Source organism: Trachypithecus francoisi, unplaced genomic scaffold (genome assembly GCF_009764315.1).
Source record: "Trachypithecus francoisi isolate TF-2019V2 unplaced genomic scaffold, Tfra_2.0 Lachesis_group2, whole genome shotgun sequence".
Classification (NCBI taxonomy): domain Eukaryota; kingdom Metazoa; phylum Chordata; class Mammalia; order Primates; family Cercopithecidae; genus Trachypithecus; species Trachypithecus francoisi.
This window is the reverse complement of record NW_022681465.1, coordinates 110347086-110374458: the sequence shown is the minus strand read 5'-3', so window position 1 is coordinate 110374458 and position 27373 is coordinate 110347086. Positions and strand designations below refer to the sequence as shown.

General features: G+C 57.7%; 2 protein-coding genes across 6 annotated transcripts in view; both read left to right on the top strand.

Annotated features, from left to right (window-relative positions):
- Positions 1 to 362: 362 nt before the first annotated feature.
- Positions 363 to 17440, top strand: GRK6 (G protein-coupled receptor kinase 6). Of its 3 annotated transcripts, none has more exons than XM_033180014.1 (16): positions 363 to 581; positions 4455 to 4550; positions 5598 to 5710; positions 5836 to 5913; positions 6310 to 6410; positions 6729 to 6821; positions 6929 to 6992; positions 7118 to 7258; positions 7495 to 7685; positions 8441 to 8478; positions 8571 to 8660; positions 9935 to 10143; positions 10255 to 10392; positions 15278 to 15415; positions 15498 to 15632; positions 16289 to 17440. In XM_033180014.1, the coding sequence occupies exons 1-16, from the start codon at positions 530 to 532 to the stop codon at positions 16340 to 16342; spliced, it is 1731 nt and encodes a 576-aa protein (XP_033035905.1). In that variant the 5' UTR covers positions 363 to 529; the 3' UTR covers positions 16343 to 17440. The 3 variants fall into 3 exon arrangements, with proteins under 3 accessions (XP_033035905.1, XP_033035906.1, XP_033035907.1); XM_033180015.1 differs by lacking the exon at positions 16289 to 17440 and adding an exon at positions 15824 to 16280; XM_033180016.1 differs by lacking the exons at positions 363 to 581; positions 4455 to 4550 and having other exon boundaries at positions 5316 to 5710; positions 16287 to 17440.
- A 2119-nt stretch (positions 17441 to 19559) lies between these two features.
- The window catches only part of PRR7 (proline rich 7, synaptic), an 11673-nt gene continuing 3859 nt past the window's right edge, over positions 19560 to 27373 (top strand). Inside the window, exon 1 of one of the 3 annotated variants that reach the window (XM_033180011.1) lies at positions 19560 to 21385. The gene's annotated coding sequence lies outside the window, so the exon portion shown is untranslated. Of the gene's footprint in view, positions 21386 to 21508; positions 22932 to 27373 lie in introns of those variants that run through there. The other 2 variants (XM_033180012.1, XM_033180013.1) reach the window with 2 other exon arrangements.

Genomic DNA, 27373 nt, shown 5'->3' with positions numbered 1-27373 from the left:
GTACTTAAGATGACGGACGTCTTCTTCACCCAATCACGCATTCGGCCTCCTGGGCGTGCCCCAGAGTACCCACCTCTGTTGTCCTGGCTGAGGGCTCGGCCCTAATTGGCAGTTTGGTATCCTACGAAAGCCTAGAAATTCGAACCTAGGGGCTGAACCCCGCCCTCAGACCAACCAGGAAGAGGTGACGTGATTGATCCCGCCCCCATACTCATTTGAGCGAGTCCCCAGCTCGGGGGGCGGGGAAAAGATGAAGAGGAAGACTAATGGGAAGACGGCGCGGGGAGCTTCTGCCCGGTGATTGGTCATGTAAGGTAAACAGAGGGCGGGGCGGGCCAGCGCCGGGGTGGCCCCCGGGAGGGGGCGGAGAGTGCGCGGCTGGCTGCGGCGGCCGGGGAGGCCGGGGAGGCCGCGGCGCGGTCACTGCGAGCCGAGCCGAGCCGAGCCGCGCCGATCCCATCCGGCCTCGGCACTCGCGCGCGATCCCGGCCGGCGGTGCGGCCCGGCGCGCCAGGCGGCGCCACAGCCCATGGAGCTCGAGAACATCGTAGCGAACACGGTGCTACTCAAGGCCCGCGAAGGTGAGGCGGCCGGGCGGGCGGCCGGGCCCGGGTGCATGGAGCGCGAGTGCGCGGCGTCTGAGCTCCGCGGGGCTACCCAGCCGTCGAATCCCCTAGGCCCGCGGGCCCTGCGCCCTACACCCCGCCCAGACACGAGCCTTTCCGGCCCGTCGTCTTCCTCCTCCGCACCTGCCCCCGGGATTCGAGGCCCAGGAAGGGGCGGGGGTCAGGCCGCCGCCCTCGCGGCGGGTGGGGGTGAAGGAGTGAAAGAAGGAGAGACGAAGAGGGAAGGGTGGGACCGGAGCCCCAGGAGAGCCTCTCTGAGGCCTCTCCAGGTGAGAGGTGTAAAGATGCCCCACGTGCCATGGGCCCAGACCCCAGCACCTAGCCTAATCCCGCAGAAAGTTGGTGTTAGGTAAAGGCTGGAGAATGAATGAACGGACCCTCTGCCTAGCACAGCCCACCTGACTTGGGGAAACTCCTGGTCACAAATGCTACTTATAGGACTGCTACTTGCTCCGTGCCTCAGGACACTGAGGGCAGAGGTGAATGAATATTTGCCCTCAGGGAGCCCATGGTCTAGTGGGCCTAGCGGACACAGAAAGAAGTGGGAGCAGAGCAGGCTGCGTTGTCAGTTTTGTAAGTTCAAAGGCCTGACTGGGGAAACCAGTCTGGTGGACCGAGTGTGTGTGTAGCTCCTCGTGGCTCCCACCCCAGATGTTATCAGACACTTGCTCTGTGCAGGTCCTGGGAGAAACACAAGGACCAGACCGGGTCCTCACTGCCCTGTGGTCAGTCTGCCCCCACCTGCCACACCCCACCTCAGTAACATGATCACTGACCACCCACTCTGCCCTACCTTGTCCAGGGTGCTGGGGAAGCAGCAGTAAATAAGACTCTTCTTTTTGGAACTCCAGGGCAAGGAGGGAGATCATGACAGTTTTTCCACCCTTTACTGGGCTTCCAGGCTTAAAAAGTCATCTGCTTCACCTTTCTGCCCCATTTTACATGTGAGAAGCTGAGGGATTAGCATCAGTCACACAGCAATATTGTGATTGACTCAGGCCTAAGACACAGGATGACTGGCACAGTCTATAGGAAGCCCAGAGGAACCTCCAGCTGGGTGCCACACCTGGCACCCCATGCCCACCGAGTGCCCCGGCAAGGTGCAGCTCAGAAATAGCATGGCAGGCTGGGTCCTCAGTGCCTGGGGAGCCCGTCTTATCCCCTGTCCCTTATCGAGCCCATGGGCTAGGCCTTCCTCCCAGCCTCTGGGGGCATCTGCCAATTCTGTTCTGCCTTGTCATCCAACGAGCCAGGGAGGAGGGGTGGGGAGGGCCGAAACAGGACTTCTTCCCTAGAGCTGTAACCAGTTAAGGCCTCAGGCCTGCTGATGGCACTGCCTGGCTGGAGAGTGTGGGTACCTTTGGACAAGCTTTGTCAGGCCATGGGCAAGGCACAGGGTGGTGTGGCCAGACTGGGGACTGGTACCTCCACTTGAGAACCCTTACCACAACCTGGCTCTGCCCCTCCCACCTGCATGGCTTTTATTTGAGATGGAGTCTCACTCTGTCACCCAGGCTGGATTGCAGGGCTGACTGCAATCTCCGCCTCCTGGGTTCAAGTGACCCTCCTCCCTCAGCCTCCCAAGTAGCTGGGACTACAGGTGCACGCCACCACACCCAGCTAATTTTTGTATTTATAGTAGAGACGGGTTTCACCATGTTGGCCAGGCTGGTCTTGAACTCCTGACCTCAAGTGATCCACCTGCCTCTGGCCTCCCAAATTGCTGGGGTTATAGGCATGAGCCACCGCGCCTGGCCGACCTTCATGGCTTTAAACATGTCTCTTCTCTCTCAACTTCAGTACCCTTTTTTGTGGAACGGTTAGGGGTGGGATATAAAGACTAAAGGAAACCCTGACTGTCACTGAGTCCTGAGCCCAGGCGCCTGGGCGGGCTGCATCAGAACTAACTCATGAACCGGCTTTCCATGAGCTTGGGGCTGGGACCCTTGACGGCTTCCCGAGTGATCTGAGACCCCAAGTGGGGTTTGGGAACCCTTGGTGTATATATACAGCCATGTTTGGGGTGGGAAAGGAGCTTGGGTTGTGGCCATAGGGAGCTGGGTACCAATCCTGTCACCTCTAGGCTTAGTCATCTTGGGTGAATTGATTCCTCACCTCGGAACATCAGTTTTCATAGGAAATTGGGCCTGCTCTGGCAGAGCTGCTGTGAGGATGGAGTGGGACAATGCTGGGGCTTGAGACCTCCCTCAGTGCCCCTTCTCTTCCCAGGCACTCAGAGGCATGGGAAGGGGGTCCAGGAACACTGAAAGGGGATGGGGAGGGTGGGGAGGAGCCCCACTGACTGGGCAGCTCAGGACAGGATATTTGCATGTGACTCTTTGCTGCTGCCTTGATGTGGCTGGGGGGGGGAGGAGGAAGTAAGTGAGGGTGGGAGGCTGGCGGATGGAGGGTTGGGTGAGGGACCTGTGGGTGTGGGGGAGGAGTTCCCCTTCTGGGAAGGCCTTGCCCTGGGTTGAGGGGTGGGGGTCTGTTGCTCACTCACAGTGAAGCAATGACTGCAGGGCATGCTCGCAGGAGGCCTCTAGCAAGTTTCTCAGTGGGCCCCTGCAGTAGTTCCTCCTCCAGGCAGCTTAGGTCAGGGAGTCATCCAGGGACCTCGCCTTGCCCCCTCCCTAGAAGGCAACTTCTGCCCTTGCACCACCTGCCCTCACCCAGGCCAGATGGATACAGGACTGGAAAACCAGATGGGAAACTGAGGCCCAGCATGAGAAAGTGGTTGTCTAAGGTTGCCATGGAGTTGTTGGAGTTGAGGCTCACCTCTTGACTCAGCCCAACTTAATGTGGACAGCGTCTCCCATGCACCACATAACACACATGGAGAAGCTGAAGTTCACAGATAGCAAGTGATGGGCCTACAGTGTGAATCAGAGATTCAGACCCAGCTCTGGGAGGCTCAGGCCCCTTCCACCCTCCTCAACCTGGTGGCCACAGGCCACACACGTTTAGCTAGCTCCCTGACACATTTTATTTCTTTGGCTGCAGTGAGGTTTTTTTTTTTTTTTTTTTATAAAATGAGGGCCAATATTTTATGTGAGAGTCTGAATTTCCAGCTGCTTTTGAAAAATCAGAAGAGCTGGCCACACTGAGCCAGAAACCCTCCTAGCAGCAATCAAGCGATCAGCTGGTGTCCTGCAGCTGCCTCTGTCACAGGGGCCTTCACTGTTCCTGGTCATCTCACATCTGGTCCATGTTTCTCACACCTGTTGAGCTCTGCAGGCAATCCCATTGCTGCCGTGACCTCAGCCGCTGCAGGTGGGGTGTCTGCGAGGTCAAGCAAGGCAGGCAGTGGACCGGGGAAGCCCCAGTGTGCAGGGGATGGGGAGTCCTGGGTGCCAGCCCCCTTGCCCCTGCCTTATTTGAGCATTTGATAGCTCTGATGTGGGGCCTGGTGACAGAGGCCTGGGAGCCTCCTTGTCCCCAGGCTACCCTGTGCATCTCTCAGGCCTGCCCCACTGGCCTAGAATCTCTCCCTCCTGGGCCTTCTGCAGTTCCCCCCACTGCGATGTCCTTCTCCCCTTTCTTCACTGAGGGAACTCCTACCTGGTGGGAAGCAGCTGAGGCTGGACCCATTGTTGGAGCTACTTGGAACACCGTCCTCCCCCAGCGACCTCACTGCCTCTCTTGGCTCTCCCAGCGCAGGAGCCTGAAGCAGGAGAACCACGTGTGTCCTGGAACGCAGCAAGGGCGTGCTGGAGCGTGCAGAGGGAAGGCCTGAGGTGCCACTCTGCCTTGGCTCTGCCTTGGCTGGGCCCTAGAGGCCCTGGACCTCACTGAGACCCGAGACCCAGTGTCCGCTTGCTCCCACAGGTGGCGGTGGAAATCGCAAAGGCAAAAGCAAGAAATGGCGGCAGATGCTGCAGTTCCCGCACATCAGCCAGTGCGAAGAGCTGCGGCTCAGCCTCGGTGAGGCCTGGGCAGGGCCTGCGGGTGCCAATGCGGGGGGCCCTGCTGGGGCCGGGGGAGCCTCCCCTGAGACCTTGCCCTGGGGCAGAGGGACAGGCTTGGGGGATCCAGTGAGCAGGAGGATGAGGACTGTACCATTCAGCCCAGTTTCAGTTCCCAGGCTTGGGATGGGTGGAGAGCAGATAGCAAACAGGGTCACGCTGGGGGTGGGTGAAGCGGGTGTCAGGAATAGGGCAGGGGCAGATTGGGGCAGTTGATACCACTTTGAAAAGGAGAGCCAGCTAAGGTTAGCAGGGCCCACAAGACAGAGGGAGTGGCCGCTGGGCCAGCCCACAGACTGACTGCCTTGGGAGCTCCACGCTGGGGCTTAGCCTCCCAGGCCCAGCCCAGAGGGGCGACTAGCAAAGCCTTGACCAGAAGCCCTCAGCCTGGGCAGTGTGACAGGGTTACTCCTGGGAGGGAACAGAAGGGCTCGGGACCCCAGTTCCTGCCAATCTTGGCCGAGGGCCCAGGTCTGAGCAGCACCCACGGTTGCTGAGGCCCCCGGTGGCCTGCACGTGGGCAGAGCACACCGGGGCTGCTCCCACCTCCTGGGAAGGAGGCCCAGCTGAGAGCGTGCCGGAAGCCACAGCTTCCTCTCGCACTTTCGCCAGGCAGGCAGCAGGTGTGGGCCTGGCCAGGGCTGGGCTGGGCCGGAACCTCATGGACCGCACCCAACCCTAGTACTGTGACATACGCAAGTCGTGTAAATCAGGCAAGTCGTGTAAATCAGGAGACGATGCAGGGAGGTGGGTGGAGTCCTGGTCTCTGGAGCCAGACTCCTGGCTGTGTGACATCGAGCTAGTCAGTTAGCCTCTCTGGGCCTCACAGCCCCAAAACAGCTGTGCCCAACTTAGGGTTGTGGTGAGGGTTCCGAAGAAGACTGTGGCTGCCACACTGCAGAGCTGGAAGCTGTTGTGGGGGCCCAGGGCCTGGTGGTGTGGGCAGGAATGCCCCACCCATGTGCTCTGGGGCTGTGGACCCAGCAGCTTCCATCACTGCCCACAGAGCGTGACTATCACAGCCTGTGCGAGCGGCAGCCCATTGGGCGCCTGCTGTTCCGAGAGTTCTGTGCCACGAGGCCGGAGCTGAGCCGCTGCATCGCCTTCCTGGATGGGGTGGTGAGTGCAGCCCAGCCCTGCCCAGCCCTGCGGGTGACCGAGGTCCCGGCCCCATGTGCCCCTCCTCCCCACACCTGCTGCTTGCTCTGTCCAGACCTCCAGCTTCTTTGCTTTCCACCCTGCAGGCTGAGTATGAAGTGACCCCGGATGAGAAGCGAAAGGCATGTGGGCGGCAGCTAATGCAGAATTTTCTGAGCCACACGGTGAGTGAGCAGTGATGGAGAGATGACAGGAGCCGCCAGAGCCCAGTGTCGGGGAGAGGAGTGGCCACAGTATCAGGCCTCTGAGGGTGGTTTCTTCACACAGACATGCATAACACACAGCCTGGGCAGAGAGTGCCCTGGAGCTGCTCCAGGCAGCACGACGGGCATGCAGCCCAGGGTATGGGCTGGGCTTGGGCCAGGCGGCCTCCCAGTGGCTCTTCTGTGCTCTGCCTCACGGGTGGGCAGCAGGAAGGAGTTCAGCAACCAGGCTGGCTGGCACACCCCCGGCCTGCAGCCTCCCATGGCACCAGCCCGAGATGCCTGACCCCTCTCCCCTGGGAGTGGGTAGCCGTCCAAGGGAGCCCCTGCACTGACCTGTCTGGGGCTTGTTCCCAGGGTCCTGACCTCATCCCAGAGGTCCCCCGGCAGCTGGTGACGAACTGCACCCAGCGGCTGGAGCAGGGGCCCTGCAAAGACCTTTTCCAGGAACTCACCCGGTAAGCCTGTCCCTGCCCAGAGGAGGGAGCTTCCGGGGGTCAGGAAGACTGTGAACAGCTCAGTGGCTGGTGAGGGAGCTCAGCTGCCCAGCCCTGGCCTTGCCCCTGCTGTGTGACCTGAGCAGGCTGCCTCCCCTCAGTAGTACCCACAGCTTCAGCACAGTCTGTGTGTCTCTCCACTCGGAGGGTAGCGGGAGGACTGGCCGACGATGATACCTGTGGGCTAAGTGTGTGCAGAATGGGAGGCCTGGCCCATCAAGCCAAGAGCCTGAAATGTCAGGGGCTGGCAGGTGAGCTGGGCCTGCCTTCCCTCACTAGGCTGACCCATGAGTACCTGAGCGTGGCCCCTTTTGCCGACTACCTCGACAGCATCTACTTCAACCGTTTCCTGCAGTGGAAGTGGCTGGAAAGGTGAGCTCCCTGAAGGCTGGACCGGGACAGGCCAGGTTGCTGGGGTTCTTCCCAGGCCTTGGGCTCTCCTGCTCAGCCAGCATTTGCTTCCCCACCCCTTGCCACAGGCAGCCAGTGACCAAAAACACCTTCAGGCAGTACCGAGTCCTGGGCAAAGGTGGCTTTGGGGAGGTGAGTGGCCAGGCCAGTGCCCCTGGAAGAGTGAAAAGGGTGGGTGTGTTGGATCCTGGACCACCCCCTGGATGCCCAGCAAGGGCACAGCTGGCCTCCATTCACCCCTCTCTGCCTGGCCACAGGTGTGTGCCTGCCAGGTGCGGGCCACCGGTAAGATGTACGCCTGCAAGAAGCTAGAGAAAAAGCGGATCAAGAAGCGGAAAGGGGAGGCCATGGCGCTGAACGAGAAGCAGATCCTGGAGAAAGTGAACAGTAGGTTTGTAGTAAGTACAGAAGGGGACCCTCTCTTCCCCTTGGCCATGCTGGCGCACTGGCCCTCCCTACCCCCAGGCCCCACCCTCCCGCACGGGATGCCGGGAAGGGCGGGTTTGGGGTGTTGATGCCAGGCTTGGGGAGCAGGCTGGGCCCAAGGAGTGGTACCGAGAAGGCTTTTTTGGGCAGCCCTGCCGCCAAGCGCCCCGCAGCTCCTGCCTGAGGGCTCGGGTCCCCTCGGCCACAGGTGAGCTTGGCCTACGCCTATGAGACCAAGGACGCGCTGTGCCTGGTGCTGACACTGATGAACGGGGGCGACCTCAAGTTCCACATCTACCACATGGGCCAGGCTGGCTTCCCCGAAGCACGGGCCGTCTTCTACGCTGCTGAGATCTGCTGTGGCCTGGAGGACCTGCACCGGGAGCGCATTGTGTACAGGTTGGGAGGGCTTGGCCACCCCAGGGGCTTAGTCCTTCCCTGCCAGCGACTGCAGCTGGGCCTGGACGGAGGTGGCCAAGGCTGCCGATCAGGCCAGACTACAGAAGGACATTGGTGTGGGGGCTGTGGCACTGGCTTAACTCACATGCCAGGCCAACTTGAGTGGCCCAGACCTAGGCTTTGGGCTCTGGTGGACCCACGGGGGAATCCCTCTACCCCCTACCGTGTGACCTTGGGCCAGTCAGCTCCCTGCTCCCAACACTGCTTCCTTTTCTAGGAAGCAGACTGTAATTCCTACTTCCCAGGTTGTTGGAGGAACCCAGTGAGTTAAGTACAGAGTGCCTGGCACACGAGGCTGGGTAAGAGAGCACCCTGGCTCTGAAGGTTGCTGACTTCCTGTGAGCCTCACAGCAGCCTCGTCAGGGGACAGATGAGTAGTCCCATTTGATGGAAGGGAAAGGCAGAGTCAGTCACCAAGGGGTGAGCAAGGCCACTGGGGAGGCCTCTCCTAGGTGGAGCTGCCTTCCACTTGCCTAGAGAGTCCTGGGAGTCCTAGCTCTATAAATCCTTCCTCTGCTCCCTTGAATCCGAGCTTTTGCCAGGGAGAGCAGGGCTGTCTGTCGCCCTGGCAGCAAATGAGTCTTGCACCTTGCTCCACACCTGGCCCCAGAAGGCAAGTGAGCTAGGAGGGGCTGACCCCGTCTGGCTCCCTGGCAGACTGAGCAGCATCTGACCCTGTTCTTCTTTCTGCACAGGGACCTGAAGCCGGAGAACATCTTGCTGGATGACCACGGTGTGTGGGGGTGCCTGGGGTGGGTCAGGGTGGGGTGAGAGGCAGAAGCCTGGCCTGTTAACGGGTCTACCTGTTTCTCCACCCACATTCAGGCCACATCCGCATCTCTGACCTGGGGCTGGCTGTGCACGTGCCCGAGGGCCAGACCATCAAAGGCCGTGTGGGCACCGTGGGCTACATGGGTGAGTCTTCTCTGCCCGGCCCACTAGCCTCCTGGGTTCCCTCACTGTCTACCCATCCAGCCACACCCACTTCTGTCAGGGAGGCTTCTCTCAGAAGGGGCCTCAGTAGAAAGGGCCCATACCAATGCTCCTCTTCTAGAGCTTAGGAGACCAAGACTCAGCCAGGGCCGCACACAGTTGTGAAACCATGTCATTCATTTGCTAAATACTTTTTTTTCTGAGATGGAGTCTCGCTCTGTCGCCCAGGCTGGAGTGCAGTGGCGCGATCTCCACTCACTGCAAGCTCCGTCGCCTCCCAGGTTCACGCCATTCTCCTGCCTCAGCCTCCTGAGAAGCTGGGATGACAGGTGCCCGCCACCATGCCCGGCTAATTTTTTTTGTATTTTTAGTAGAGATGGGGTTTCACCGTGTTCGCCAGGATGGTCTCGATCTCCTGACCTCGTGATCCGCCCGCCTCGGCCTCCCAAAGCGCTGGGATTACAGGCTTGAGCCACCGCGCCTGGCCGCTAAATACTTATTAAACCCTGCTATGGCTCAGCCTGCAAGTGGCTACCGGGGGATGGAGGAGAGAGACCCTCCATCTGTTTCTGTGGCCCCAGTCCCTGCCCTGCCTGTGCCCATTTGTGAAGGAGGCCAGTGGAGGGGCCAAGATGTGGCCCCACATTCCACTTGGAGACTGAGAGACACAGAAGGCAGAGTTCTGGCTCTGCAGGCTCCACTTCTTGCCTGTTGCGTGGCCTTGAACCAGACACTCCACTGTTCCCGGCCTCACTTTGCCACTGTAAAACGCTCATCATACCTGCCTCCCAGGGTTGCCTGGAAGATGAAAAGAGAGAGTTCAGGGAAAACTCCCCACGGGGCTGCCCTGGAAGGTAGGAGGTAGTCAGAAAATAGGAGTTTCCTTCTTCTCACTGCTATTAAATCCAGAAGTTGCAAACTGGTAGCCACGTGGGCCCAATTTGGCCTACATTTGTGTTTAAGTCAAATTGTTTTTAGTAAGCCAGATGGTTTCACATACAAAATACAGATTTCTGACTTCTTGTGTAAAATCTGAAGACCCAGGGACCTGGGCGTGGCCTCCTGCAAGGCTGTACCCAACCGCTTGATGGGGCCTGTGCTCTCCTACTGGCCAAGGTCCCCCCCAAGCTGGGACGGCACCTGCCTGGCCAGCGGGTTTGAGTGGATCCCAGACCTAACGTGCGCTGGCATTCCTGGGGCCTGAGGGTCCACTGCCCGCCTCCTGCCCAGCCCTAACTCCCATGCCACCCACCCAGCTCCGGAGGTGGTAAAGAATGAACGGTACACGTTCAGCCCTGACTGGTGGGCGCTCGGCTGCCTCCTGTACGAAATGATCGCAGGCCAGTCGCCCTTCCAGCAGAGGAAGAAAAAGATCAAGCGGGAGGAGGTGGAGCGGCTGGTGAAGGAGGTCCCCGAGGAGTATTCCGAGCGCTTTTCCCCGCAGGCCCGCTCACTCTGCTCACAGGTACGGCAGCTCACGGAAGCCTGGCCAGCCAGGGCTGGGGTGGACGCACCTTTCCCTCCCTCCCACCCACTCACCCGCCTGCCCGGCCGCCTCACCCCTGCCTTGCCACAGCTCCTCTGCAAGGACCCAGCTGAACGCCTGGGGTGTCGTGGCGGCAGTGCCCGCGAGGTGAAGGAGCACCCCCTCTTTAAGAAGCTGAACTTCAAGCGGCTGGGAGCCGGCATGCTGGAGCCGCCCTTCAAGCCTGACGTGAGTGCAGCTCACTCCTGCCGAAGGCGGGGCCCAGCTGGGGCTGGGGCTCAGGGGCTCTTATAGTATCAGCTAGGAAGCTTCCATTGCAAGCGGCAGAAAAAACAATCTAGTGGTTTAGCCACAAAAATAAAGATAATTCACAAAAAAGGAAAAGCCCCAGGATAGTTCCAGCTTTTGGCATGCCTGGATGGGGCTTGGGGCCTCTGACAATGTCCTAGGAACTCTCTCCCTCCCCTCCCTGTACTGTTGAGTGTGTAGTCTTCATACTGAGGTAGCTCTCCCCAGGGTGTGGCAGCAGTGGGCCTCAGCAGCCCAGCTGCCACAGTGGACAGAGAGCATCTTTCCTCCCCTCCCCTCCCCTCCTTCCCTCCTTCATTCTTTTTTCCTTTCTTTCTTCTTTTCTTTCCTTTTTTTCTTTTCTTTTCTTTTTTGAGACAGGGTCTTGCTCTGTCCCCCAGGCTGGAGTGCAGTGGCGAGATCTTGGCTCACTGCAACCTCTGCCTCCCAGGTTCAAGCGATTCTCCTGCCTCAGCCTCCTGAGTAGCTGGGATTACATGCAACCACCACCATGCCCGGCTGATTGTTGTATTTTTAGTAGAGACGAGGTTTCACCATAATGGCCAGGCTGGTCTTGAAATCTTGAAATCCTGACCTCGGCCGGGCGCGGTGGCTCAAGCCTGTAATCCCAGCACTTTGGGAGGCCGAGACGGGCGGATCACGAGGTCAGGAGATCGAGACCATCCTGGCGAACACTGTGAAACCCCGTCTCTACTAAAAAATACAAAAAACTAGCCGGGCGAGGTGGCGGGCGTCTGTAGTCCCAGCTACTCGGGAGGCTGAGGCAGGAGAATGGCATGAACCCGGGAGGCGGAGCTTGCAGTGAGCTGAGATCCGGCCACTGCACTCCAGCCCCGGCGACAGAGCAAGACTCCGTCTCAAAAAAAAAAAAAAAAAGAAATCCTGACCTCAGGTGATCCGCCCACCTCGGCATCCCAAAGCGCTGGAATTACAGGCGTGAGCCACCGCGCCTGGCCTTGCCCAATAATTTCAAAAGAAATCCTCATGGGGGAAAAGAAGTACCAAGACTGATGCCCATTGCCCCTCATTGCTCATGGTCCCTCACTGGCCACACCCAGACCATATACACCCGCCTGACCTTGCACCAATGGGGAAGCTCCATTCCCCAGAGGAAAACCACAGTGCAGTTGCCAGCAGTGGGAGGGGCTGTTGGGCTGGCCGTCCTTCTGTGGGTGGTCACTTCCCCTTATGGAGTCTCACCTGTTAACTGAGCATCTCAGTGGGCCAGGCACTCAGCAGGCAAGAGTGTCCTCTAGCTGTCAGAGTCCAGGTGGCAGAAAACCAGCCTAAACTCACTTAAGCTCAACATGGAGTGTATTGGTTCATTTGGCCAGAAAGTCCCAAAGTAGGGCCAGCTTCAGGGTTTTCTGCTGTGTGCCGGGATTCTCCAGCTCTTGCCTTGCCTTCAACCTGTTGACTCTTTCCCTCCCTATGAATTAGGCTTCTCTCTGTGACAGTCACAGGGACGGTTCTGACTGGCTAAGATGAGGTCATGTGCTTTCCCCTTCCCTTGTCTGTGAGGACTGGGTCCTGTAATTAACGGTTCACCAGTAACACTGGAGAGGCCTGAAGGATGGGCAGGGCAGGCCAGGTTGATAGCTGACACACGTTTATTGATTTAGCAAATAGCTGAGTGCCCATTTATGCCAGACCCTGGAGATAATGAGGCCCACTGGAGCCAGTCCTGCCCTTATATTCTAGTGGGAGACACACCCAAATAAACCAGTAAGCCAGAAGGAATTCCATGTAACGTTAAGTGTGATAAAGAAAACTAAAGCAAGCAGCCGGGCGTGGTGGCTCACGCCTGTGATCCCAGCACTTTGGGAGGCCGAGGCAGGCTGATCACCTGAGGTTGGGAGTTCGAAGACTGGCCTAACCAACATGGAGAAACCCCGTCTCTACTAAAAATACAAAATTAGCTGGGTGTGGTGGCGCATGCCTATAATCCCAGCTACTCAGCAGACTGAGGCAGGAGAATCGCTTGAACCCGAGAGGAGGAGGTTGCGGTGAGCTGAGATCGCACCACTGCACTCCAGCCTGGGCGACAAGAGCAAAATTTAGTCTCAAAAAAAAAAAAAGAAAGAAAACAGCTGGGTGCGGTGGCTCACGCTTATAATCCCAGCACTTTGGGAGGCCGAGACGGGCAGATCACGAGGTCAAGAGATCGAGACCATCCTGGCCAATATGGTGAAACCCCGTCTCTACTAAAAATACAAAAATTAGCCGGGTGAGGTGGCGGGCGCCTGTAGTCCCAGCTACACGGGAGGCTGAGGCAGGAGAATGGCGTGAACCCAGGAGGCGGAGCTTGCAGTGAGTAGAGATCGAGCCACTGCACTCCAGCCTGGGTGACAGAGCGAGACTCTGTCTCAAAAAAATAAATTAATTAATTAAAAAAAGAAAAAAGCAAGCTACGAAGATGGCAGAGAATGATGGTGAGGGGAGTACTTTTAGACACGGTGGTCTCTGGGGAGGTGATGGTGGTGCAGAAATGTAAAATATGTGAAGCAGAGAGCCACGCCAAGATTTGAGGTGTGAGCATTCCAGGCAGAAGAAACAGCCAGGCATTGCAGTCCTGAGGCAGGGGCCAGCCCTGTGAGGGGCAGCAGCTGCGAGGACACCTGTGTGGCTGAGTGAGCCCGTGCAGGCAGAGGAGTGCGGGCAGGTTCTCAGCAAGATGGGACCACTGGGGGACCCTGGGCAGGATTGTGAGGTATGGGGAGTGGGCCATAGTGGGTGTGAGTGGAAGTGGGGAGGCCAGCGAGGGGGCTACTGCCCTGAGTGACTGCCTCACATGGGCCTCACTGGAACCGCTGGCCAGGCTGGTCTCGAACTCCTGACCTCAGGGAAGCTGTTCACCTTGGCCTCCATTCCTCTTAGTCTATACCTAGAAATAGAATTACCAGGTCATATGGTAACTATGTTTAACCTTTTGGGGAACTGCCAGACTGTTTTCCAAAGCAAAGGTGGGCCCTGTCAGAGGCACTTGAACTAGGACAACCTGACTTTCGCCAGCTTGCCTCTGAGGCTGGCACTGCCACTCACCACTCAGTCTGTTCTGTTTCCTGTGTTCATCATCTCATTTAACCTTGAAATAACCACACTGCCTCTGGATCTTCCATTCAAGGTTGGAGATAAAATCAGTGCCCTGGAGTTTAACTTTGTAGAAGCAGTAGATGAAAAGCAAGCTTGATGATGATTTTTTTAACATCTTTTTTGAGTTTAATTTATATAATTTATATACCATGCAATTCACCCATTTACAATGTACAATTCAGCTCGGTGTGGTGGCTCATGCCTGTAATCCCAGCACTTTGGGAGGCCAAGGTGGATGGATCACCTGAGGTCAGGAGTTTGAGACCAGCCTGGCCAACAAGGTGAAACCCCCGTCTCTACTAAAAATACAAAAATTAGCTGGGTGTGGTGGCGTGTGCCGGTAATCTCACCTACTTGGGAGGCTGAGGCAGGAGGATCGCTTGAACCAAGGAGGTAGAGGTGGCGGTGAGCTGAGATCATGTCATTGCACTCCAGGCTGGGCAACAAGAGCAAAACTCCGTCTTAAAAAAAAAAAAAAGAAATTGCAATTCATTGGCTTTTTAGTTATGCAGTCATCACCACAATAAATTTTTGAGTGTTTTCATTACCTGCCCCACTTTGCAAAAAAAAAAAAAACCCATACCCTTAGCAGTCATTCTCCATTCTTCCCTCCAGCTGCTCCTGGCAATCACCAGTCTATTCTCTGTCTCTCTCTGTTTGCCTGTTCTGGACATGTCATAGCTATGGAATCACACAGTATGTGATCCTCTGTGCCTGGCTTCTTTCATTTAGCATAATATCTTCAAGGTTCATCCATGTTGTAGCATAGATCAGTGCTTCATTCCTTTTTAAGGCTGAATAATACTCCATTGCATGGATGGACCACATTTTACTTACCTGTTCGTCAGTTGGTAGACGTTAGGATTGTTCCCACTTTTTGGCTGTTATTGCTGCTATGAACATTCATGTACAAGTTTTTGTGTGGACAGATGCTGCCATTTCTCTTGGTCTATACCTAGGAGTAGAATTACCAGGTCATATGGTAATGATGTTTAACTTTTTGGGGAACTACCAGACTGTTTTCCGAAGCCGCTGCACCATTTTACATGACGATGATATTTTAATTGACATCTTATTTGAAGGGTTTAGAAAACCATGTTAAGATAAAAAAGAAGGTGGCCTCCTGGAGCTGAGATGGGCTCCCAGCGTGGGTCTGGGGAGGTGGAGCGGTGGGAGACTGCCAGTCCTCTGATTGGCTGGGAGAGAAGACGAAGCAAATCCCAGGTCATCGCAGGGCAGGGAGCCAAGGAGTCACCAGCTCCAGGCTCTGCGTGGCGGTGCTCAGCCGAGCGGCCAGCTGAGATTCAGCCTGTACTCCCCACCCCAACTGCAAACCCAGGAAGAAGTGTGGGCTCCCTGTGGGTTGGCCTTGCTGCCTGGCCTTGGGGAGCCACGGGCAGCCCCTTCCATGGCAGAGGCAAGATGTGGCAGGTGAAGGAGGCGCCTGGCATTGGCCTTTACACAGCCTCACGACCATTGAGCAGTGAGGAATAACGTACCCAGTTCACAGAGGGGAAAACCAGGCTTCGGAGAGAAGGGCCTGCCCCGCTTAGGAAGTGCGTGGGGTACCTGGTTTCTGACTCCAAATCAGAGAGCTGCTGGTGTCAGGGCAGCACCAGGCCAAGACCCGAGTCAGAATCAGGGCTGAACTGCCTTCACGTGTGCGTGTCTGTGTGCGTTTCCTATCTGACCACTGCCTCTCTCCCACCAGCCCCAGGCCATTTACTGCAAGGATGTTCTGGACATTGAACAGTTCTCTACAGTCAAGGGCGTGGAGCTGGAGCCTACCGACCAGGACTTCTACCAGAAGTTTGCCACAGGCAGCGTGCCCATCCCCTGGCAGAACGAGGTGGGGGCCTGTCCTGCTTGGTGGGGTGGGCTCCAGGAGGCTGCCCTGGGGACATATGTCACAGCTGCCTGCTCCTCAGCAGATGGTGGAGACTGAGTGCTTCCAGGAGCTGAATGTCTTTGGGCTGGATGGCTCAGTTCCCCCAGACCTGGACTGGAAGGGCCAGCCACCTGCACCCCCTAAAAAGGGACTGCTGCAGAGACTCTTCAGTCGCCAAGTAAGCCCCAGCATCGGCCTACCTGGGCCCCCAGCCTGGCTCCAGGGGACGGCGGGTGGGAGGCAGAGCCGGTGCCCGCATGCACTGGGAGTGGGCATCCTCCAGCCCTGTTGCGGTGCCCAGGGTCTCTGGCCTCATTCCCGCCTGTCCCCCACTCCTGGCTGGGCTCATGGCCTCTTTTCTCTTTCCAGAGGTGAGCAGTGTGGGCTCCCCGTGGGTTGGCCTTGCTGCCTGGCCTCGGGGAGCCACGGGCAGCCCTTCCATGGCAGAGGCAAGATGTGGGAGAAAGAAGTCTGGTGCCCGTCCCACTCCCCCTGCCCACTGCTTCGATTCCCTGCACCCTAGCCCCTTCGAGCTGCCAGCTTTGCTTAGCTTGTCTCCCCGTGCCCTGTCTCTGCCAGCCCCAGGGGAGAGGGCTGGGATCTACCCAGCCCCCTGACTTCAGTCTGTTGCCAGCAGCCTCTGCAATGACGCCCACCCACGTGTGGCCTGAGCTGCTGCTCCAGGTTCCTCGTGGAGAGGCCCCTCCCCAGAGTGTGCCCCCCCAGGCAGCTCCTGGCCTACCCTGGCAGGGTCGGCCCCATGTGACGTCCCTGGTGGTTAATAGCACCTGCTCTGCCTTTCTCCCTCCCTCCGTGTCTTCCCCGTCCCTCCAGGATTGCTGTGGAAACTGCAGCGACAGCGAGGAAGAGCTCCCCACCCGCCTCTAGCCCCCAGTCCGAGGCTCCCACCGGCAGTTGGCGGTAGCAGCTACTCCGAGCGCCGTTTACAGTTTTGCACAGTGGTCTTCCCCATTGTCCACTCAAGTCGTGGCCTGGGGAACGCAGACGGAGCTGTCCCCAGTGTCCTCCGCCCCTCAGCCCCTGGCCTGGCTGAGTTTGGCAGGGCCTGGGCCGTCCCTGGGACAAAGGTGCGTCCCTTCAGCTCTTCTCTGTGGAGCTCGGGGCTTTCTGTATTTATGTATTTGTACGAATGTATATAGCGACCAGAGCGTTCTTAATTCCTGCCGCAGACCTGGCGCCCGCCTTGGCTCCTGGGGGCAGCCAGCCCTGGCTGGGAGAGCGGGAGCTGGCAGAGGAGCCACTGCCAAACTCAAGGCTCCTCCGGCCCAGCTTGGATGGCTGAGGGTGGTCACACCCCTGAGCCTTCAGCACTGTGCTGTCCACCCCCGGCCTCTGAGTAAGACTCGTGCCTGCCCCCGCTGCCCTGGGCCCAGGCTGCTACTCTCTGGGGCCCAAAGCTGTCCCTTCTCAGTGCTTGTCAGAGATGGATCTGGGGCCTCTGTATCCCCTAGGCCTGTGCCAAAATGTCCAGAGATTGGGCCGGCTGTGAGACCTGTCAGCCCACTGCCCCGGCCGGCCCAGATAGGTTTGCCTCTGCCTTCCAGCTCCCAGGGCCTGGTCCCTGATGCTGGGCCCTGTCCTGGAGACACCTCTTTCAGAAACGCCTGAGCCCAGCCCCTAGGAGGGGGTGGGGCATCCCTGGTCAACCCTCAAACATTCCAGACTCCCCTCATAACAATAGACACGTGCCCAGCAATAATCCGCCCCTTCCTGTGTGCGCCTGTGGTGTGCGCGCGCGCGTGTGTACCTGTGTGGGTGAAGGGGATAGGGCAAGGCTGTGCCTGTGCCCCAGGCCCCAGTCCTGGCCCTTCCCAGACTGTGATGGCCATCCTGGTCTCAGTGTTAGGGTAGCATGGGATTACAGGGCCTTGTTTTTTCCATATTTAAAGCCAATTTTTATTACTCATTTTGTCCAATGTAAGCTGCCACGTGTCTCTGTGTGAATACAGTCCGAGCACAAACCTGGCTAGCCGCCCCTGCCTGCCTCTTTCTTGCTTCCGGTGCTCCAGGGGTCTTCCTGCTCCCCTGGCCCAGCTGGAAGCGGGAAGGGATTGGAGGTGGGCCTGGAGGGAGGCAGGGTGTGCCCTTCCGAGGCCCAGGAGCCCCCAGGGCTGACTCTGAGCTAGCCTCTCCAGACAGCCAGGCTTTGGTAGCCTTTGGACTCACCCAGTGTGTTCCCCAACTTCCTAAATGGGATGGGGCCTAAGGAAAGAAGCCTTGGGTACCCACTGGGGTGTAGGTCTGTTTCTGACTGCTGGGAAGGCAAGTCCCTTTGGTGTCCTCCCCTCCAAGGCTAAGGTGGCCTGGCTGCCTAATGTGGACTTAGAGTAGGGTGGGAGCTGTGTAAAGAACGTCTGCCCCAGGCCTGCCTTACCTGGACGCCAGCCATGTACCGGCCCCTGGGCTGATGCACGTGCATCATACCCATCCCTCTGTTTTGCCTTTGATACATTATGGGCAAAAACCTAGATAGTGGGGGATGCTGGCAGATAGGCTGTGGCTGGTGTGGGAGGGTTCTCTGAAGATGGTGGTTGAGCCTCGAAGTAGACATTCACCTGGGAGGAAGGGGGACTGGGGGCCACTCAAGGGGAGCTTCCTGCGTGGGCTCTGGGGCTGACAGCTTATTGCCTACCAGTCTGTCTCAGATCTTGCAACCCCAATGCTGCTCTATAGACTCCCAGTGTCCCCAGCTCCCTAGGAATGCCCTGTAACCCCCATCGAGCTTGTTCCTGGCCTCTGGACTGGGCACCCAGTGCTGCAGGAGCCATGTGAGCTTTGGAGCTGACAGTTCCAGGTTCAAGCCCCAGCCTGGCCACTTTTCAAGTTGGCTCTGCACAGGTCCTTCCCTTGTTTGGAAAGATAGGTGTGAGACCCATCACCTTGCTGGGCAGCTGTGGGAATCCACCCAAGCAGCCGGCTAGCCCCTTGAGTTCCCAAAGCCACCGCAGGACTCTCACCTGCTGTGGAGTGGTGCTGAGTACCAAACTAACCACCTGGCTTAAGCACAGCCAGAAGGTGCCGAGCCAGCAGCCTGGCAGAAGGGGCGTTTTGTGGCCCCACTCATGACGTGTGGCGTGCCTGCTGCTTCCCATCAACCTAAGGGAAATAAGGGGAGGGGGGATCTGCTCAAGGTCTTCCAACTGGTTAAGTGGCCATTGCAGGGTGGGGAGGAAGCCAGGTAACGATGGGAACGCTGGATCTACCCATGTGTCCTGAGAAAGGAGCCTGGGGTGGGTTTGCCCCTCTGCCCCAGGCTGTTTTGAGGTTGGAGTGGGGGATTTTTAGGTAGGTGTTAGCATGTCAGACCAAAGCCCAGCCCTGGGCAGGTATGCAAGAGTGAGCGGGTGCCAGGTGGACATGCAGGACCCTGAGGCACTCTGCCTGCACCTGGATCAGGATGCCCTGGCCAGGCTCCCCCTTGGGCTAGGGAGGCATCCAGGGAACTTATTGGCTAGGGTTAAACTCACCTTAAGGCTTTTAGCCCAGTGGGTCCTTGGCAGAGAGAATTCCCAGAATTCATTTCCCAAGAAGCTTCCCTGAGCTATCCTCCATGCCCAGCTCTATGGTGGGAACTGGGACCCAGATGGAGACGAGGCCCCTGGCAGCTTGGAGCTTGGTCTGGTAGGGAGGCAGACAAGGGAACAGCGGGACCCAGTGTGATCGGCCCTGTGGAAGAGCTGACGGTTGGGGGTGGGGCAGCACCAAACAAGGAGGCCCCTTGACCCGGAAGGTGTTAGAGTTGGTGCCTTCCAGGACACAGGATCAGATGCACCCAAGTACAGGAGCCAGATGGATGGTCGAGGGCTTTAGTGGTTTAGGGTGGCTGAGCATGGGAGGCCAGGGGTGGAAGCAAGGAATGACTGGAGCTGAGGTCAGTGAGAGACAGCCAGCTTTTGGATTAAGGGCCGGGCGCGGTGGCTCACGCCTTTAATCCCAGCACTTTGGGAGGCTGAGGCAGGCACATCACAAGGTCAGGAGATCAAGACCATCCTGGCTAACACGGTGAAACCCCGTCTCTACTAAAAAATACAAAAAATTAGCTAGGCGTGGTGGTGGGTGCTGTAGTCTCAGCTACTCGGGAGGCTGAGACAGGAGAATGGCTTGAACCCGAGAGGCAGAGCTTGCAGTGAGCTGATACCGTGCCACTGCACTCCAGCCTGGTCAATAGAGCGAGACTCTGTGTCCAAAAAAAAAAAAAAAAGCTGGATTAAGGATCATAGGGTTAAGGCCCAGATAGATGGGGCCTCATCTGGAAGGTGGGGGATTCCCTGAAGGGTATTTGGCTGGTTATGTTGGGATGTTTGCTCCAGCGTCTACAAAAGCACCCCTAGTCTGTGTCCATGTGGTTTAGATGGGGCTGGGCTTGCACTCCCTCCATACACATACTCCACACGCTACCTGGAGTGAGAGAGCCAGGTGGGAATGTTGCAAGTGACAGAATGGTCCTCCCACTAACTTAGAAGGTGTTCAAAGGATATGGAGGAGCTTCGGGGTCTTAGTTGTGGACCCCATTCTCATCAGGGCACACCCACCAGAACCAAGATGCTAGAGCCATTTGGTTTTGCCTCTTTGAGCCCGGTTGCAAACTCAAGGAGTCTGAGTGGCCAGGCTGGATACCTGCCTGCTGTGCACTGAGGGAGGAGGGCACTTGGGTTCACAGGCTCACCAGGATGGCACCCATGGGGCAGTGATTCCCCTGTTGAAATCAGGGTGCCTGTATGCAAAGAAAAGGGAATGGGTACTGGGCGGCCACTTCCTTTGCATAAGGAATTCATTTCCTCTCCCTTAACACATAGGCACTTAGACTGGTTCACTGATACTCAGCCCAAATGAGTCCACAAACAATCATTCATGGAGTTGTTTGCTTGTATTTTGCTCAAATGATGGGGAAGGAATTGGGGCTCCCTTTCCTCCAGGGATAGATGGCAGGATATGAGCCTAGGGCTGTGGGGGTTGTCCTCGCCACCCTTTGGGAAGAGCTTGCCTGAGAGTGATGCAAACATAGAAGCACATACGTGCCTGACACCACTGCGGGAACACTTGGAAGCAACTGTGACCAAAGCTAGAATCTACCCTGGGACTTTTTTTTTTTTTTTTGAGACGGGGTCTCACTCCATCCCTTAGGCTGGAGTGCAGTGGCGTGATGTCGCTCACTGCAACCTCTGCCTCCTGGGTTCAAGCGATTCTCCACAGGCGTGCGCCTCCAAGCCTGGCTGCTTTTTTTTTTTTTTGTATTTTTTGGTAGAGACGGGGTAGAGCTCAAACCTATTTGGGGGTTCTGTCACTTGCGACCCCAAATGTTCCAGCTAATATGGTGGTGGAGGGGTTTTTGGAAAATCACCTTAAGTGCAGTAGAGAAGTTGGACGAGAGACAGCCCAGTTAAGAGGCCGATGGACAGCCAACTTCAGAGTGGCCTCTGCAAGCTTGGACCTCGGGGTAGACAGTGGGGCGCTCTCTAGGGGTCATCTGCTCCCTGGTGGGGTGGGTAGGGGGAGGCATGTCCACGGAGGTCAGGCCTATGGATTCGGCACTAGGTCCTCCTCCCCGTGCTGCTTGCTAGTAGGCATGTGGTGGTGTACGCCTGCTGGGCACCTAGCAGGAGGGGTCATGAGTTGGTAAGGAGCCACATTGGGGTGCCTGCCTGCTCAGGGCCCCTGCCCACTGCGTGTGCGCAGCGCCTGTCAGGATGTGACAGGGACCTGGACATATGTGTGCTCTCCGAGCTGAGCTGTGTACGCGTCGGGGTTCTCGACCTCAGCTTCCTGGTTGTGCATCCAGCGTACACGACCGGTGTGGCCTGGGCTCCAGCCTGGCGTGTGGACCGGGTCGGCCGGCGTGTGCCTCCCCTGTGAGGGTGCCCTGGCGGGTGTGAGCCCGGAGGGCTGGAGAGTCGGGTCTCGGGGCCGCAGGTGGGTGTCCATCCTCCCCCTCCTTCCCTCCGGGGGCAGCCTCCTCGCGGCGTGTGGCTGGGGGTGGGGGGCCCTCTGCTGGCTGCCGCGCGCGCGCACGCCGGGCTCAGCACCCGCCGTGTACGCGCCCGTGCGCGCGCCCCGCGACTCCAGCCCAGCGCTCGGAGCCGCTTTCGCTGCCACTGTCTGCTCCCCCGGGCCGCCGCCGCCGCCGCTTACCCCGCAGGCCCGGGGCTCTGTCCGCTGGGCCCGCGCTGCTCGCCCCGAGCCAGGAGAACGAGCTCGAGGAGGATGCCTGGGCCCGTGAGTACCGCGGCGGCTGCGGGCCGGGCGGGCACAGAGCGCGGGCGGAAGACGGTCCCAGGACTGAGCCCTTCCCCGCGGGCTGCTCTGCGCCCTGGCCCCGGGTCGCCGCCCCGGACCCCTGCCCGGGCCGCCCCTCCCCCAGTCCACACAAGAGGGAGGGAGAGCGCCAGTGAGCGAGGGAGCCGGAACGGGGCGCGAGCCGCCACCAGTTCGCTTGGAAACTGTTGCCACAGCAACGGGGTTGCGCTCCCCAGCAACACGACTGCGGGGTGGCGACGCCCCCTCCCCCACCTTACCCCCTCCCCCTAGGCGGGCCCACAGCTCGGGGGCGCAGGGAGAGAGGGGTGCCAGCGGGGGCATGTCGTCCCTCTGGCCCGGCTGGGTGTGCCTGCCTCCACAGCCCATCGAGGGTGGGGGTGGGGGCGAACGGCTGTGGGCACGAGCTGGCTCCCACGTGGCTGCAGTCGTCGCAGCAGGGCTCCTGGGGTGGCTGCAAACGTGGGGGCGGCCCAGCCCCTGGGCTTGTCACGGGAGGAGGAGGCATGGAGGCTGGGGCTGGGGTCTTCGCCCATAGACCCCCCCACCACCCACCGCCGCCACCACCCCCCTAATCGCGCCGGCCCCTAATCGCGCCGGCCCTGGACATGGCCTGAGCCGAGCTGGGTTCCCCAGGGGCGACGTTTCTTACCAGGGTAGAGGAGCGAAGCTTGCATCCCTCCTCCTCCTCACGGCCAGGGCACGTGTCAAACCGGGCTTGGGCCCGCGGTGAGTCTCTGCTCCGTGTTGCTAGCCACCATTCTCCAGGGAGGGGTGGAAGCAGAGTGGACAAGAGCAGAGGAAAGGACATTGCTAACCCAGGGAAGCTGAAGCCCAGGCCAAATGGGATCGACCCAGCCCATTGTCTGGGTCACAAGTGCCCCTTTCTTGTCTGAGCACAATGCCACAACTGTACTGAGTGGCATGCAGGTTGGCCGGCAGGGAGGCCCGCGCCACATGGAGGTGCCTGGTCCTCCAGGGGAGCTCCTCTGGGAGGAGAGTGGCCTCTGACTCAGAGGAAATGACCTCTGGCTCCCTTCCCAACCTCCCCTCAGCGGGCATCATGCTGGAGAGAGAAATGGCCCTCCTGCCAGCTCTCCCAGGCCTGACTCAGCAGATGCCAGCCCCGACCGCGGGCTTCAGATCCAGGATCCCAGCGACCACAACAGCCCTTGGGTTTCCCATCCGGGGAGGCCTCCTAGAGGTGACTGACATCTGGGGCATTTGAGGCTTTGATATAAGATGCCCTTAGATGGGTGGTGCCCTGGAGGTCAGGCCTGAGTCTCCTGCAGGCAGGGTGCCTGGGGAATGACTCACAGTAGCTTTCATTCCCTTCCTGCTCTGTGAGAGCTGTGTTGAGTGCTCTGCATCCATTATCTCCTAATTTTTTTTACAACAGTTGCTCAAGGTAAGTTTATTATCCCCATTTTAGAGATGAAGACTCTAAAGGGAGGCTCAGGGAGGTGAGTGACTTGCCCAAGGTCATACTAGCAGTAAGTGGCAGAGCTCAGTCCACAATGCAGGCTTCTCTGCGGGCAAAGGTCCTCTCTGCCTGCTGTCTAACTTCTCTTGTAACCCTGGCAGAAGAGAACGGTAGAGCCTTCTAGAGGAGCATTCTTAACCTTCCTTCACTTTCCTCTAGTGAGGACATTCCCCATCTTTCAGGTCTTGGTACATTTTTCCTTCTTCCAGCAAAATCAGCCAAATTCTTGCTCCCCCAGATGCATTATAGGACGGGGCTAGCTTTCTCCCTCCCTTCTTCACTTCCTCCCTGCCTCCATTTTCTCCCTCTGGGTGAGACCAAGCAGTGAAGGGCTGCCTCAGTCCCCTGGGAAAACCCCAAGCCCTGACCCTAGGCTCATGGGCTCCGTGGCCTGCTCAGCTTGCAGTCTTGGCTGTGGGAGAGAAAATTTAGCAAAGATGGGCCCGTGCAGTGCTGCTGCCTGTGGGTGCTCAGTCTAGCTCCAGGCATTGGAAACCCAAATGCTTCCAAGGATCAGGGGGAAGTGGAATGAGTGAGGTGGGCCAGGGAGCCACTCAGCTCCAATCTTTGTCACTGTGTGAAATGTGGACTTGGTATGACCTGACTGTCCAATTTTCAAGATGAACCAGAAATCTAGACATTTATATAAAATCTCCTGGATTTTTAAATGTTGGCAATTAATCAGAATGTTTTTAAAAATGGATTGTGAGCATGGATTGTTTTTAAAACATGTCTGTGAACTGTGTCCAACCTAAGGGTCCTGTGTCTGAGACCTCTGGCCTGTGGGAAAGGGACAGCAGTTTTTGCTGGGCCACCTGCAGGGGCTGCTTTCTGTATTTGAGCCTCTTGAGGCTGCAGGGTGATCCCTCATCAGAGGGAGTTCTGTTCTCCCCTCGGCACCCTTGTCCTACTGCTGAAGAAACTCCAGCTCAGGTATGGGAGTAGCCAGGACAGGATCACATGGCTTAGTGAGGACGGAAGCCAAATATGAGCTCAGGGCTATCCCTCAGCACTCTGCATGTTACCCAGGCTGCCTCCCACCAGGGTATCACCATCATGCCCATGTGGCCTCCTCCCCTGGAGGGTCAGATCATTATTTCTATGCTAGTGGCGGGGATGAAGGCACAGAGAGCCACAGGCTGAGGTTTCAGTGGAGGAACCTGGTCTCTGAAAACCCTGCCCTGAAGAGGGCCTGAGTGAGGGCTCTCCACCTACAGGCCCACTGGGGCCTCAGTCTCTGTGGTCTTATTTGTAGTTTCCCAAGCCCTGGGTTCCTGGCTTGGTGTCAGGGTTGGGTCATCTACCTGCAAGCAAGGGTGCCACTCAGTACCCTGGGCTAGGTGGAGGGCCGTTTTGGCCAGCTCCAAGCCTGGCTGACTGTGGGAGCGGAGACAAGTCCTGTCAAGTCCTCTCTGGCCTCAGTTCCTCTGTGTTGGTGTGGGAGGGATGTAAGGGTGTTACCAGTGGCTCCCTGAAATGCCCTTCCTGCTGGGACCAGGGACTTTGTCATCACCTGAGCTTCACATCACCTGGCTATGGAGACCTGAGCTGGACCCACTCCTTGAGCCTACATGCTTGTCTGTAGAGAGAACAGTAGCCACCTCCTGGGTTTTCCTTAGATAACTAGCATAGAGACCAGTAGTGGACCTGGCATGTGCAAGACACACAGGACAGGCTGTCAATCTGTCCTGCCCCCTAGCCCTCATCCCCTGTTCTGCGTTCCTGTCCCTTCCCTTGAAGACCAGCAGCTCTAGCCTCAAATCCAGATGTGACCCAGAGTCCCTGCTGCCCGGGATTTCCCATCCCTGCCCCCCAGAACCCTGGTGTGTGGCTCCGTACAGCCTTTTCCTGTGATTCATGTAGACACCTGGGTTCTCCACTTGCTTATAAACCACCCTGCCAAGTGAGGGCTGGGTGATGGCTTTTCTCTCAGTGACATTTTGGTGAATGGCTGACATTTCCCAGGAATGAATTGGACACAGACCCAGCCCTTAAGGTACTCCCGGTCCCACAGCTAAAAGACCAAACAAGTAACGAGCCCTCCAGCCTCTCCTTCCATAGGTGGTTCTTAAGCTACTTACTGGGTGCCAGCTGGTAAGACCAATGGTACTGGACCCTGGCCTCCCTGGAACATCCTGATATCATTGGGCTTCCCATCCCTGAGGGGTGAGGTGGCTCAGGTGAGCCCAAGAGGCCTTGGCAGGAGCTCATCCAGGAGTCCAGCACCTATGTCAGTGGTTCTCAGAGTGTGTTCCCTGGCCCTGCAGTACCAGCATCTGCTGGGAATTTGGTAAAAATGCAAACTCCGACCCCATCCTAGACCTACTGAATCCAGCACTGGGAATGGAGCCCAGCACTGTTTTAACAGCCTCCACGTGGTTCTGATGCTTGCTTAAGTTTGAGAGGCCCGGATCTAAGCCATGTTAAATATTAAATGCTAGATTGGCTCCTGAGGCAGCGTGGTGTTATGAAGAGTGACTAGGCTGGGCAGGGGCACAGCACAGTGGCAAGCATGGTGATGGGGGCCAGGGGAGAGACGATGTTGGCCTGGCCAAGGCAGTGGCAGGAGGACCAAAGGAAGTGGACAGATGCCACCCTGCAGAGGATGCGGTGGATGGAAGGAATGCTAGGCTCTTTGCTGAGATAAAGGGCCCAGTAGCAGATCTTTGCTGCTTTGGCGTGTAAGGCTGAAGTGTAGGGTTCTTTGTGCAGAGGGCAGTGTGGGAGGTGCCCACAGTAATGCAGCCAGGCCCTGGTTCTGTGTGCCCTTGGGTGTCATTTAATCTCCTTGAGCCAAGTGTTCCCATCTGCCAAATGACAAGAATGCTGGCCTGCTTCAAAGAGTGTGGTGCCCAGCCCTCAGCCAGGGAGCACCCTGGGGACACACACATCTCTGCATCCTCAGCTCAGAAGCCACCATCATCAGAGCTAATGTTTGTTGGCACCTCCACACCCTTGGCATGGATTAGCTTCATCTTCACCGATGAGGAAACTGAAGCAACTTGGAGGTTAAGAAACTCAGCAAGGGTCTTGCTTTCATCCCCTTGTCGTGCTCCCAGTGAGTGTGTGGCCCGAGAAAACATGCAGAGCGATATGGTTCAAAAACACTACAGATAAATCAAGATGGAACCCTAAAACATGTTCAAATAACCTTCAAGAAAGTAGGAAAAGAGAAACAGGAAACAAACAGAACATGAGTAATAAAATGATAAAATGGCAGACCAGTCCGTCTGCCTGCAGGGCATCGTTCCTAGCACCTGAATGTGTTGGGTGGGTAGGAGGAGGCAGGTATGTGCTACTTACTACCAGTCTGGAACAGCGTGGACAGTGGAGGGAGTGACTGGGAGAAGCAGGCTGCAGGCAGGGTCTGAGTCTGAAAGGCTCCCAGACAAGGGCAAGAGCTCACATAGGAAAGGAGCAGTAAGGGGCATGGTTTTTTCAGGAGGCTTTGCAAAGTCTGGCCTGGTCAGGTAGAGCATTTGGAAAGGTCTGAATGAACCTCTGATGTTTATGTATTGAGCACCTATGGTCGGTTAGTGAGAGTCTACTGAGCACCTGGGAGGGAGGCTTCAGACAGGATTCCAGTCCCGTGGGCCTGCTGTGACACTGCCAAGGGGATAGTGTTCAGCGTCAAATCCCCACCCACTCTGCCTGGGGGCAGAGCCAGGTTGGGGCCATGGGGCTAGCTATGTGACCTTAAGCAAGTGCCTTCCTCTTGCTCTTTGGTCCAAAGTTGCCTAGTCTATAAAATGCAGCTATGGGCCGGGCGCGGTGGCTCAAGCCTGTAATCCCAGCACTTTGGGAGGCCGAGACGGGCGGATCACGAGGTCAGGAGATCGAGACCATCCTGCTAACATGGTGAAACCCCGTCTCTACTAAAAAATACAAAAAGCTAGCCGGGCGAGGTGGTGGGCGCCTGTAGTCCCAGCTACTTGGAGGCTGAGGCAGGAGAATGGCGGGAACCCGGGAGGCGGAGCTTGCAGTGAGCTGAGATCTGGCCACTGCACTCCAGCCTGGGCGACAGAGCGAGACTCCATCTCAAAAAAAAAAAAATGCAGCACCCAGCAGGTCCTGGGCGTGGCCTGCCCTGTCTGGCCTAATGCCCTACCTGCTGAGCTGGGTGCCCTCAGGGCACAGACCCTGTCTTTTGTCTCTTGCTAACC

Excerpts from the sequence above, each read along its gene's own strand:
- GRK6 (XM_033180014.1), top strand. The coding sequence starts at position 530 with ATGGAGCTCGAGAACATCGTAGCGAACACGGTGCTACTCAAGGCCCGC. Across the intron at positions 6,822-6,928 it reads CAGTGGAAGTGGCTGGAAAG|GCAGCCAGTGACCAAAAACA; the intron begins GTGAGCTCCCTG and ends CCCTTGCCACAG. Across the intron at positions 7,686-8,440 it reads CGGGAGCGCATTGTGTACAG|GGACCTGAAGCCGGAGAACA; the intron begins GTTGGGAGGGCT and ends CTTTCTGCACAG.